Here is a 13,908-nt window from a genome sequence, read left to right on the forward strand (position 1 = left end):
ATTTTTTATAAAACTTTTGTAGTGCAATAAACGGTCCAACATATATTCTCAAAATTGAAAAAAAGGGAATATTTTTTTATGACAGACACGACCACCATGCATAAACATGATCGACATGTCTGAGGTCCCGTTATTACACTATAAGAAAAGGTATTGGAAAAGTTCTTTCATAAAACTTGGAAAAAAACAACCAATAAGCGTATCAGTTAGATTCAAGTGATTGTAAGCAATAGGTTCAATGGTTGTTTTTTCGAGTTTTGTATAAAAGATCTTTTACAATACTTTATAGTGTAATCCCGGCTTAACACAATTATTATTCATGCTAGGAAATAACGACGTAGCAGCTTTTATACTCACGTGATTGTATTGTGCAGGGAGGCAATCTTATGAAATGTTTTGTATAATACAGAGTGAATACTGACTTCTTCTTCTAAAAAATGCAAACAAGACAAATTACAAATTAAAATATTATAATAGACGAACATCTGTTTTTTTGTTGGGTGACCAGAAGTCCCGTTTTGAAGAACCTGGGTCCTGAACTAACTGTCTCGGTAGAACCATCATCATGAAATATAATTTTGACATTTTGGTTGTGAATGGACAAAATTTTACTTAAATCGACGATATTTGCCAGGCCCGACTTTGACTTGATAGGGGCGCTGGGCAAAAGAGGTATTTAGGGCCATTTCGATTGTGGTCAGAGAGGTTTGGTACGTCAGTAAATGCAGTACATGTTGTTTGTGAACCTTTCAAAAAAGGATATGCACTATCTTAAAAATGAGAAATGAAATGTAAAATTCTCTATGTGAAATATCTTACAATAAATGTTTTTTTTTCGCACATTCTCATATTATATGAGCAAAATCATTGCTAATGTCATCAAAATCTAGTTTTTGAGTTATCTCAGCTTTAATATACAATAATGCTAAAAGGATGATAGTTTTTCTTGTTTAAGGCCGGGAATATACTGTAAAAGTTTGATGTAAAATTCCTTTTATAAAACTTGAAAAATCCAGTGAATAAACCTCATAGGTTACATTCGAGCAAATGCAAATGATAATCTTACTGGTTGAATTTTTAAAATTTTATAAAAGAACTTTTAGAAAACTTTTATAGGGTAATCCCGGCCGTAGACTTGAGCGAACTCATGATATTTATCCCGTTTAATAAGAAAAATGATCTTTCTCCAGAACAGTTTGATAATGGCGATGTGTGTTACCAATAATGATTCAATGCTATCTCAACATTTAGAAATGTCTCTTTTAAACCTCTAGTGTTATTTAACATTTGTGGGGCATGGTGTCAATAACTTGAACCAAAGATGAAAATTGTTGCAGTTCGTCTGAAGAAGTGTTTGCAAGATCAGATGCATCAAGTTTTGCATTGCAAATAAATATACAGCATCTTCATGAAGGTTTGAGGATTTCATGTTGATCAAATTCATAAATCACTTCATGGTCAAAAAGTTGTAAAATTGAGGAATCCAGCGAAAGACTGTGACAATTTCAAATATATGTCGTGGAGTTAATATTGCAATGGGTGCGTTATACATGGTGTGTAAAGTCTATTACTGATTGGTATATCAGTAATAGATAAATAGACCACCCAATAATTACACACGTGATTCCTTGTGAAAAACTTATACGGAAAAGTGTTTTCAGTTTTTTTGGATTTGACCAATATAATTATGAACGCATTGAAATTGATGACGTCAATTTCTCGAATCCCGCCAAATTCACCGAACGTGGACCAATCGAATAACTTGACAGCGTTTTTAAGCTGATACCACCAATGCTATAATCCTGAGAGCAATCAAGAAAGCCAAAAAGCTTGTGCAAAAACCCGTTTTTTCCCACTTCAAATTTCCCTCAAAAAATTCGACTTAGTAGCGAAGAGGGAAAAAATTACCACAAAAAATGGTTTTGGGAAAACAATTTTTCCAATTGATCTCGTTTAGCTAACACTTCGCATATCTGGTGATAAATTTGCCAATATGGTGGGGCGAAAGCAACAAGTAATAACAGGGTTAACATCCCTCTTCGCGAAAAAGCGCCAATCGTGAAAGAAAATAACTTGACGGCGCTGAATATTTTTCAGTTAATTTTCAATGAGCGGCAACCCACTGCATTGGAGGGGCGATTTTTTTTTTTTTTTTTTGCGTTGGATGTTTGGCGCGTAACTAACCGTTAGAAAACTGACACGTTATGACAAAACGTTATAACTCCCTTAATATTCGTCCGATCCTAAAACGGAAAACACTTTGCAATATTAGTTCTACGCAAGGAATCGTGTATGCGGTGGATAGTATCCACCCTGTATATATTTCTCTCCAATTCCTTACTAAATACAAGCTTTACTATCACAACTGAATTTGCCTATTATTACTTGATAATTTATTATATATATGGGGTCGTTCAAGTATTACGTAAGCAAATTTTTAGCCATTTTTGACCCCCCCCCCTTGTCAGCAAAATTTCGTCATCAGCTCTGCCCCTCTGAATCCTAACTCATATTTTCATAAAGGGTGGTTGATGACGTAAGCATTATCCAAACCCCCCCCCCTCCCAAGTTGTCATCAAAAGTCAGCAAATCGGAAACCCCCACCCCACCGATGATGACGTAATACTTGAACGGCCCCCTATTTCAATTTGATATTATAATCAGCGATGAATTTATTTGTATTTTTTCAAGCATTCTTCGTGAGATTCTTCTATTTTTTGTAGTTTTATTCCAGAAAAAAAAAGAGTAAAAATAAAGCAAAAATAATTTTATATAATCAGATTACCGAAAGCTATATGTATGCTGATAGCGCCATCTATTAGAAAATGAATGCAACTGAATCTTGTCGATTTCTTTCCACCATCACTAACGATTGTACATTCTAGTTGATGTTGCCATTAAGCCAAAGTTCTCACAGAAAAAAATTGTGCCCTGTATTTTTTTTTTTAATCTGGCAATCGCAAGGCGGATGACCGATGACCTGTACGTTCTATATCAAGAGTGCTCAACCTTTAGGAGAGCGTGGGGGGGCCACTTGATTGGTTTGAAAAACGTGTCGGCACTTGAGCGTTCCGGAGTCATACTATGTGCTCAACCCATGGCCCGCGGGCAGCTGTGGTGGTCGAGGGGTCATAGTGACGGACTCGCAACGCGGGGACCCAGGCCGGGTTCGAGCCTCACTGGTGGTCGGCTGAAGTTGGTTTTCTGTAGTCAGTGCCGCAACTAGGGGAGAGCAGGCGGGTGCCGTGCCCCGGGCGCTGGACCAGAGGGAACGCAAATTTTATTCTCAAACCTCTCCTTCAACAGTACAAGGGGGCGCCAAAATGCGCACTTCCTCCGCGTCACCAAACATCTAGTTGCGGCCTTGTCTGTGGTTCCCAACTTCGAGGCGCAAATGCGAGCATCTCCCCAGTTAAAAAGTCTCTCCACAGAGAGCACCAGACCCACAAACGTGCAAATGTAATTAAATCATTGCACTTCACTTCTGAAATATAGATGGCAGCACTGGGAAATCAGACACAACACTAGATACGCACTCAGACTGTTAGGTACACAAACTTACACTTCCAGAACAACTGACTAGGTAGAAAATTGCCCATGGCGATAGACCTGAGTTGTGCTCGGTCTAAAACAAAGAAATAAAGACGGCACACGGGGGCCAAATATGGCTCTCGCAGTCATCTAATGTGGCCTATGACGTCAAATGGCACATTTACAGATCACTTTAGTGACTCACCGCACAGTTCCAGAGCATATTTAAAATGCCCGTAGCACCTTTTACCGGTCACTTAAGTCACCCGCGACACATTCACAAATCACTTTAGAGACCCACGGCACAGTTCTAGAGGCACTTAAGTGACCCCAAAACATTACCAGATCACTCAAGTTACAGGCGACACATTTACAGATAATTTAAGTGGTCCATTGTACAACTCTTCAACACTCAAGTGGCCCTTTGTACGGTTCCACATTACTCAAGTGGCCAATGATACAATTCCACATCACTCAAGTGACCAATGATACAATTCCACATCACTCAAGTGACCCACGACATATATACATGTCGTAACCCATGGCCCCCACATCCTGGAGCGGGGCCCCCAGGCAGTGCCGTCTTAAGGCATGGGCCCACCCGGGCACGGCTCGGGGGCCTCAGGAGAAGAGGGGCCTCACAAAAAATGAGATTCGGTTGAAATTTTCTATAATATCCAAGGTAGGATCTCAGTAAAACCACTTGGCCTGGGGGCCCCATGATGCTCTTAAGACGGCCCTGCCCCTAGGATGGGACCTTTGGCGGGCCCCCAGACCAGACTTTTCACGGGCCCCTTTATAGTGAATTTATGGCGGGAAAAAACAAAAAAAAAATTATGAGAATCGTCCCGAGCCCTGTCAGCCTCCCCGCACTTATGATAATATAGGTGAAAACATTTTCACACATACAGGGTGATTCAGAAAAGATGGGAGAAACTTTGAGAGGTGATAGTACACACCAATACAAAAGATGAGATTGCCATCAAAGAATGCGTGGTCTAACATGAAACGCAAACGCGCTAGAGCGTTTCGGAGCAGCCGCTTCGTAAGCGTTAAAATGGCATTCCTGTTGAAAATTTATCGGGAGAAAAAGAACACCACACGCATGCAAATGTAATCTGGGGAAGAAGAAGATACGGTATGGAAATCTGCGTCACAGTGAATAAAAGGCATGGGCGCCATCCCTGTGAAGCTATCGGGATAATGGTGGGCTTTTATCATTGTGACGCAGATTTTCATACGGTATCTTCTTCTTCTTCCCCAGATTACATTTGCATGCATATGTGTTCTTTTTCTCCCGATAAATTTCAACAAGAATGCCGTTTTAACGTTTGCGGACCACCGTGTCTTTTGAAACACGTGAGTGCGTTTCATGTTATGCCATGCATTCTTTGATAACAATGGTTCGTATTGGTGTGCACTATCATTCCCATCTTTTCTGAATCACCCTGTATACATCAGACATTTTGTTTGGAAGTAAACAGCTACAACTGATTTGATTCTGGAATTGTCATCGACTCGGAAATCATTTCGTTAATCAATTCCGGAATCATTTCTTTCGTTAATTCTGAATGTTCATCAATTCTGGGATTTGTTTTCCTCTCATTAATCCCAGATTTTCATCAATTCTTGGGATTATTTCCTTCATTAACTCATAAATTTTTTTATTTCATTAATACTGAATTCTCATCCATTCTGGGACTTTTTCTTCCATTAATCGTAAATTTTCACCCCGATTCTGAAATTTTTTTCATTAATTCATTAGCTCTGAATTTTCATCAATCTTGAATTTATTCCCCCCCCCTATTCTGGAGTATTTTTTTTTATTTATTCTGAATTTTCATTATTTCTCAGATAATTAAACCCTAATTTTCATTGCTTTTGATTCTTCAATCAATTTAAAATTTTCTTCAGTTCTGAATTTTCATGGAATAAAAAATTTCATTAATTTCTGAGTTAACTTATATTGTGCGTATATTTTTCAACATTCCTGTATATCCTGTGGTAATGCATGAATCTTTAGATGCGGATTCTCCTCCACAAAATATATGAAATCGAAGCTAAGGTAACCCACATCCTGTAACAGGGCACGTAGGATGGAATCTTTGGTGGGCCTCTAACTATAATTTAAAAAAATTTCCTTCTATAGTAAACTTATAGTTTAAAAAATAAAAAAAAAGGATGAGAATCATCCCGGGCCCCGGAATTTGAACCCTGTCAGGCCTTAGGAGCCCAAAAACTATTTTTTCACCGGGTCCCGCGTCTGATAAAGTCGATACTTCATGCAGTACTTTGGGATTTAAAATTCATTTGAACACCCGGTACGCAGTATGCAAATGTCATATAACAAAAGTATACTTTGACCAGGGAAATTCATACTTGGTAGTGTAGCATAATTACTACCGAACAAAAAAAAAAAATTTTTGTTCGCGCTCCCCTAGAATTTTCAACTACGAGTTACCATAATAGCCAAATCAATGAAAAATACGAGTATATTAAATCAATCACAAAGTATTACGAGCCCATTCCGAGAAAAAAATAATCGCCACGTTGTCAAACGCTTTCAAAAACTCCATGTAGAAATCATCGAAGAGTTTCACAGAGATAATTTTTTCCGTTTTTTAATTAATAATAATTACAACTCAACATACGGGACAATTCGAACAGGTCCAGACTTTCGGAAGACACCTTGCCTCGAGAAAAGTTTATCGTTTCCTTTGGCCGACCAATTTTCGCAACGCCTTTTTCGGCCCTCCGTTGATCTGCGGGAAGATCTTCTTGCCGCATTCCTGACATTCGTTGCTGCCGATTCGGACCTTGTGCTGGACGAGACAGACCACATGTGCGTAAGTCGAATTCCCGTTGCAGGGACACGTCGATCGAAGATCGCTGATTCGTTCGATGGCTTTGCAGAACTTGCATGCAGCCGTAGGATTCATCTTCGGTACAGTAGTAAGTACACCCCCTCACGATATACCGAATAAACAGTACTCACGCTAATTGTTTTTTTTTTTTTTAGTAGAATTACGCATGTCCTGTTACGTAACATTTTTTGTTGTCAATAATCGGAATCAAATCAGTTTGTTTATTGAGGGGGTTAAACTAAAATTTCCTTTATTATTAAAAGCAAGGGGTTTCAACCTATGGGTCCCGACCAAAACTTGATTCGCAAGGGCTTCCGAGAAGGGTCAAACGTGCTTCGTTCCCGACCAAAACTTGATTTGCAGGGCTTTCAAGAAAGGGCAAACGAATTCACCCATATTCGGTGTTTTTAAGCTCTGACCCAAACTTTATTCGCTGAGGCATCAGTGAAAGAAATCCACTTTCAGACAAGGGTTTTTGAGCTATGGGTCCCGACACAAACTTGATTCGCATTGGCTTCCGAGAAGGGTCAAACGAATCCACCGACGGCGAAATGTTTTTAAGCTCCGACCAAAACTTTATTCGAAGGGGCTTCCGAGTAGGGTCGAATTTACTTACAGAGACAAGGATTTTGAGCTATGGGTCACTATCAAAATTAGATTAGCAGGGGGGTTTCCTACGTGAGTCATACAACAGGCCCGTCATTTGGGGGGGGGGGGTCATAGCTTTTGAAAATACTCTATAAATAGTGTGTATATATATATACAAATATAAATGATTGAGAGGGTACTTAAGAATATTATATTGAAACAAAATATATATATATATATATATATATATCGGAAAACGGATCCGTTGAAAATAATGAGAAATTCAGCCACGATAGTTGCAGTCACGAAAATAATCAAATAATAAATAAGAGAAATATTAAAATTTAAATACTGGGTAGCCCATAAATTCTCAAGAAGTTTAAAAATCCATAGAAAAGCAAGGGATTAGTATACAAATTTGTATGCGGTTTGAGAATAAGTTATTCCCACAAAAAGGGATTTTGGTACAGAAAAAAAAAGTTTGTGTCGATAGAGGAATGTTGTACGAAAGTAAATCACTGGAAATATGACATATACGACATGTTTGTGACACTTTAGTAACTACTCATTTACCTCTCTCTTCACAACAGATGACGCTACTATAATTAGAACACCATAACGTTTTACCAATAAATACAGAACTGCTATAACTATTTTTTTTTTCGTCCTTTGACGTAGGGTTACCGGACTTCGAGACTTAAAGATGAGGACGCACGCTTAGCAACGTCACTTACACATTTTCAAAACAGAAGTCCTGGGTTTCCCCAAACAGAGTAAATATGCATGAATAGAAAACCAAATAAACACGCACACTGATGAACAGAAATTTTTTTTACACAGAGTGAAATTTCTTTCCCGAGAAAAAAAAAACGAAAAAAATTTTTGGTATCCTAAAAAGTATAGGATACAAGAGGCGAGTCCGTCAGTATGACCACTCGACCACCACAGTGTCTCCTCTATATATCGATCCCTACTCATCCCTAAAAATCGATCCCTATGATTCGGGGTCGTCGCCACCTTGGCGTATTTTTTTGTGATAATTATGGTCATTTATGATTGGCCATAGCTTACCATAATTATTATGGTTAGTTATGAAGCTCTAACGATCAAAGGAATCAGAATATCGATGTACACTGGTGTAAGAAATTAAGAGAATTTGCAGACTTGGTCGATTATCTCTAGAACTACTGTACCGATTTTAATGAAATTTGATATGTACATACATTGATACAATAAAAAACAAATAACCATTCAATAATTGTAATACACACGCATGATCGTGCGTAACACTCGTTGGAGTCAGAAGGTATGAAACAGCGGTTGCAGAATAAACAAAAAAAAACAAAAAAATGGGTTAATAGATGGGTTAATAGGGGGTATGGTCCCCTCTTACAGATATACAGGTCTCGCAGCATGATTTCATACTTGAAATAAGGCAGTTTATCATTTCCTGTGGCAATTGGTCCCACTCGTTCGGCAACGCTGTTTTCATTCCCTGGATGGTTCCCGGAGGGGGGTTGCGAGTTGCAATTGCCCTCCCCAGAGCGTCCCAGACATGCTCTATAGGGTTAAGGTCTGGAGATCTGGCTGGCCAATCCATCCGGCGAATATCCTCACTCTCTAGATAACCGTCGAGCAGAAGAGCTCTATGTGGCCTCGCGTTATCGTCCATTAAAATGAACTCAGGGCCAACTGCACCCCTGAAAAGGCGAACATAGGGCTCCAAGACCTCATCCCTATACCTCACACCAGTCGCAGTGCCTCTTTCAAAGACATGGAGAGGTGTGGGGCCATCCAACATGATGCCTGCCCAGACCATTAAACCTCCTCCGCCATAATGGTCGATTTCGCGGACATTGGAGGGTAGGTAGCGGGTCCCTGGTTCTCTCCATATGAACGAACGGCGAGAATCGGTGCTTAGGCTGAACCGGGACTCATCAGTAAAGAGAACGGTCACCCATTGATCCATACTCCAATCTCTATGCTCTCTTCACCATGATAAACGGATTCTCCTGTCCGTAGAAATGAGCGGGACGCAAACAGCAGGTCTTCTTGCAAACAACCCTCTCTCATGAAGTCTTTTGGAAACAGTCACTCTTGATACACGAGTTCCTGTGGCTGCATACAAGTCACGAGAGAGCTGAGAAGCTGTAGCACTCCTGTTACGCCTCGCTATAATCGACAAATGGCGATCTTCTCTGGCCGTCGTGGCTCTTGGACGACCTCGCCCAGGCTTTCTCTCGATGGGTCCGGTATTCTGGAACTGTTTCCATAAGTTACACACGACGCTGGGCGTTAAATTGAACTCTCTACAAATCTGGACATCAGATTGGTCTGCTTCTAGCCTCCCCACAATTCGCCACCTCATCCCATCATCTAAACGTTGGTGGTTAATCATTTTTACTGTTACAATTTGAAATTAACCGATTGCTGCAAAATAACACCAAGAAATTCGCCGAGGTGTGGTAGCAAATGAAATGCGTCTTAACTTACGCGCGCTTATAAAGCCTGTTTCTCTACTGGCTCCGCCTACACACACGTGTACGCTACGTATTTGACGTACAAGATTTTCATTTTTGTCTAGATGCAGTGGTTTTACATTCAGTTCAGTTCTTTTCATGAAATTCGATAAAATATGCAAATTCTCTTAATTTATTTCACCAGTGTATCTTAGTGATCCATATATAGGGATCGATAGATAGGACCCGGTCAAAGCCCAGTGAAAGCACGAAATTCGGACATTGGCTGGCTCAGTTGATCCGGCCAGTTCACGAAGCGGCCAATTTTGGGCTTTAGTGGTAGCATTATATAATGTAAATGTTTGTTATGTACTGTACGTTTTAAAAATGTATTACAGAAAAAGGAAGTCCAAGAATATAAATATTGTTACGAAAATTACTATGTGAATAGTTCTTATTTATCATTTATTATGCCATTTTCTGAGCCTGTAAATAGTAATTATCTTATGTAAAAATGAAAATTAACGCATTCCTCTGTAAATATCGCCGAATTGGCAACAAACTTAACGAAGTTCGGCGACAGCTCCGATGATTTGGCGACATCATGGTGCCAAGAGACTAAGCTGGATAGTCGAGATTCTACTGTAGTTGGAAAAAGAAGTTTGTTTGGCTTACCGGAGCCGTCGAACACTTTGGTGATAACTCGAATCTGGTCATTTGGATACCTCCATAGCTTTCTGAGTTTCTGCCATTTTTCGTCTTTGGCGTAATCCGGGAAATAGATGTAAGGCTTGTTCTTCTCTTTGATTTCCTCGGAAGTGCTCTTTTGGCTTCTCGTAGCTGTGGAATCAAAGGCCAAATGAATAAATTCTGTAACACGATTGTTTCAATACCTATAATGCGCAGTGATTGCCCTTATGAATCGAACCAGAAACACACGATGCATGTCTTACCCATGTTGTCCGATATCATGAGGAGATCCACGTCTTTTTCCTTCGTAGTAGATTCGACGAGCTTCTTCGTCGACCAATCTTGAACGGAACTGATGAATTCGACGCCATCTTCTCCTTCCTTTGTAAGAATCAAGTCAACCACGTCAGTTTCATTAATCAAACATTGCTCAATTTATATTCATCACCGCAGGCTGTCTCAAATTGTTAGCACAGCTGATATCTCTGCAACCGTTAACTTTAGAGAGAAGCATGCCATCAATTAAGAAAGTTTTCAAATCACGTGCGGTTACTGAAAATGTCTAAAATTTCCCAAGGGGGGTCGTATACAAGAAAACCTCTCTTTTGCGGACACCGGCGGAACAAAAAAATTCGTCCGTAATAGTGGAGTGACCTCTTCAAATCATGGGTTTGAAATGCATACATTTGTTATCCAACAGGAAATTATTATTTGCTCGTAAAAGAGGGATGACCTTATCTGAGGGGTGTCCGTTAAGAGGGGTTTTACTGTAAATTCTTACCGCCCCGCAACAATGAAGCTCTTTTAATTTTTTTTGCATAAACTTTTTTGTAATTGGAAGTATGTTTCCGAAGTCAAACAATTGCAGACATTGCTGCGCAAAAAATTTGGGACGGCCTATATCAGGGCTGCACAAATCCTATTATATTAATCCTACTAATATTCGGTCACCATGGCGACCTGGCACATGGGAGGGGGGGGGGGGTGCCATGGCGACCGAAAAATTGGTATTGGCACCTAAAATTTTCTAAATGCGGTTGCTAAATTTGAGTGCATTTTTAAATTGAGCCTAAGAGCGACAGAAAATTTTCTTATTTCATTACGCTACATCTTTTGGCATGGGAAAAATAGAAGGATACAGGATCCGGAAATTTTTCGCTTCTAACATTTTGTCAACGACATTTCGCCTGCCCTTAACGTATGAGTGATTGACTGTGTGAGTGACCAAGTGATTAGGTGAGTGACTATATATGTGGGTGAAAGACCGTATGAGTGACTAAGTGAGTGTGAAATCAACTTATGAGTAAGTGACCTTATAAATGACTAAATGAGTGACTGAATGAGCGACCAAGTGAGTGACCATATGTGTGAGTGTGTAATTGACTGTATAAGTGAGCGACCGTATGAATGACTAAGGGAGTGACAGTATGAATATCCAAGTGAGTGACCATATGATTGGCCAAGCGAGTGACTGAATGATCGGCCAAATGACTGACCATATGAATGCTTAAGTAAGTGACTGTATGAATATCAAAGAGAGCGACTATATGAGGGACTAAGTGAGAGACCAAGTGATTTACCGTATGAGTGACCAAGTGAGAGGCCAAGTGATTTACCGTATGAGTGACCAAGTGAGAGGCCAAGTGATTTACCGTATGAGTGACCAAGTGAGAGGCCAAGTGATTTACCGTATGAGTAACGAAGTGGGTGACAGTGATTGACGGTATGAGTGACCAAGCGGGTAACAGTGATTTATGGTATGAGTGACTCACTTGATCATACTGTCACTCATATGGTCAGGGCAGGCAAAATGTTAAGGGGTAAATGTTCATCTCACTTGATCACTGATAGGGTCACTCAATTGGTAACTGATTGGATTGCTCATACGGTCAGGGCAGGCGAAATGTGGGGGGTGAAATATCCGGGGACGAAACGTGCAAGGGACGAGATGTCCGGGACAAAATGTCGCCGGCAAAGTTTACATGAACTGAAGAAAACATTATTTAGGACCGTTTTTCTTGAGCAAAACACAATGCTTGGCTCCTAAGGAATTGATTTGGAGCCTAAATATCTTTTCGATCTGTCAAGCCCTGGCACATATAATAGCATTTATATAATCCCACTAACCTTTTGTATATGTTTCCACAAATGTGCGTTGCCGTCTGACATGATGATGCTCACTATCTCTTGAACTTTCTGGAAAATCAGCAAAAAATTTAATTAGTTCAAAAATAACGAAGAATAAATATCAAACCAAGAAGAACGGCCACCTACGAAGCCGTACGATAAGCTCACAGCAGGCATCTTCAACCCGTTACTCGCGAACACCATGGTGCTCCCTGAAGCATCCAGAGTGCTCGATGCTCGTATCCGATTTGGTGCTTGCGAGCACCAACTTTCCAACTAAACACCTTCCACAAATTGCATTCAGGGATTGAAATCATCCCGATTCCATGCATTCGTATGTCAAACTTGTCGTAAAGGTGACCTTTCGGTGATGGGTAAAGACAGTGCTCGCGACTAGATAGAGGTTGAAGACTTACAGCATCAGACTCAGTTGCTCTCTAAATAACTGAGGGTTCTTTTTTCCTGATGACATTATTTCTTTCACCGGTTCTGAAATTAATTCTTGATTAGTTATTTATTTTATTGATTCTGAAATTAAAGTTATTCTGAAATTATTTCGCGTTCACTAGTTCGGAAATTATATTTTTACTTGAGGGGTTTTCAAGCGTTTCTCAAAATTATGTAATTAGGCAAATATTTTTCAGACGACTTTTCTCTCCAGAGATAACGGTACATTGCGTTTGGACGTGGCCGTTTCGACGCAACAATTCTCGATATCATCAGAACTTCATTAATCGAAAAATGATCGAATACTTACTGTGCTCAGAACCATAACTTAATGTGATTACGCTATTACTTCATGTGATTACGCTATTACTTCATGTGATTACGCTAGTACTTCATGTGATTACGCTATTACTTCATGTGATTACGCTTTACGCTATTACTTCATGTGATTACGCTATTACTTCATGTGATTACGCTATTACTTCCAGTGAGCCAGTGAAGTTCACGGATAAGCATTGAATAGGAAACAAGGGTGTCGCAGGTGAAAAAAGTTTGAGAACCCCTGCTTTAATGGGATTGTGCTATAACTTAATGCAGCGTTTCTCAATCTTTCAGTATTTGCGACCCAATTTTCAATCATAATTTTCATCGCGCTCCCCCCACAAGTGCAGTACAGAGGGGCACCCCCCCCCCATGAAATTTTTGGAACTTTCATATGGAATATTACATTCAAATAATTTGCTGAAAATTACTTTTATCAACTTATTTTAAACGAAAATAAAACAATCTTTCCTCTGAGAAAGTCACGAAAATATTGAACAATATGGGATGTATGTCAACCCATTCACAACAATTAGAAAAATCATCCCTCCCAACAGGGAGCTCTGTATCCCCCCCCCCCCCCTCCCCGTTCTCTATCGCTATCGAATCTATCGTGAATGTGTATGTTATAATCTGCGTGTTAGCTGATCGAGACAAAAAAAACTGCAGTAAAGGACCCTTTATTCTTCGGAGTTAACGACATTAGTTTTAGTTTCGGTTGGGAGGACTGCGGAAAGAAAAAAAAGGAGCAAAGAGGCGAAGGGAGATGCTTGTGGAGACGAGATCACGGGAAGAGAAGAAAGAGTTTGTGTGTATGTTTGATAGGAAATAGTTTTTTTTTGCGCTGTCGTATTCAAGTTAATATTAAATTATTTAAAATT

At 39.8% G+C, this 13,908-nt stretch overlaps 1 protein-coding gene across 1 annotated transcript in view; it reads right to left on the reverse strand.

The window, feature by feature from the left end:
- The window catches only part of LOC149069065 (uncharacterized), an 84,985-nt gene that overhangs the window by 22,685 nt on the left and 48,392 nt on the right, over nucleotides 1-13,908 (reverse strand). Inside the window, exons 11-14 of the mRNA XM_089251189.1 lie at nucleotides 12,260-12,328; nucleotides 10,396-10,513; nucleotides 10,118-10,282; nucleotides 358-430 (exon numbers count right to left, since the gene is read on the reverse strand). Of these exons, the coding sequence (XP_089107315.1) occupies nucleotides 358-430; nucleotides 10,118-10,282; nucleotides 10,396-10,513; nucleotides 12,260-12,328 (425 nt within the window). The remainder of the gene's footprint in view (nucleotides 1-357; nucleotides 431-10,117; nucleotides 10,283-10,395; nucleotides 10,514-12,259; nucleotides 12,329-13,908) is intronic.

The sequence above is a fragment of the Pholcus phalangioides genome, unplaced genomic scaffold (assembly GCF_987345545.1).
Source record: "Pholcus phalangioides strain wild (caught in Gottingen) unplaced genomic scaffold, Ppha-v1.0 ptg000024l_1, whole genome shotgun sequence".
NCBI lineage: Eukaryota > Metazoa > Arthropoda > Arachnida > Araneae > Pholcidae > Pholcus > Pholcus phalangioides.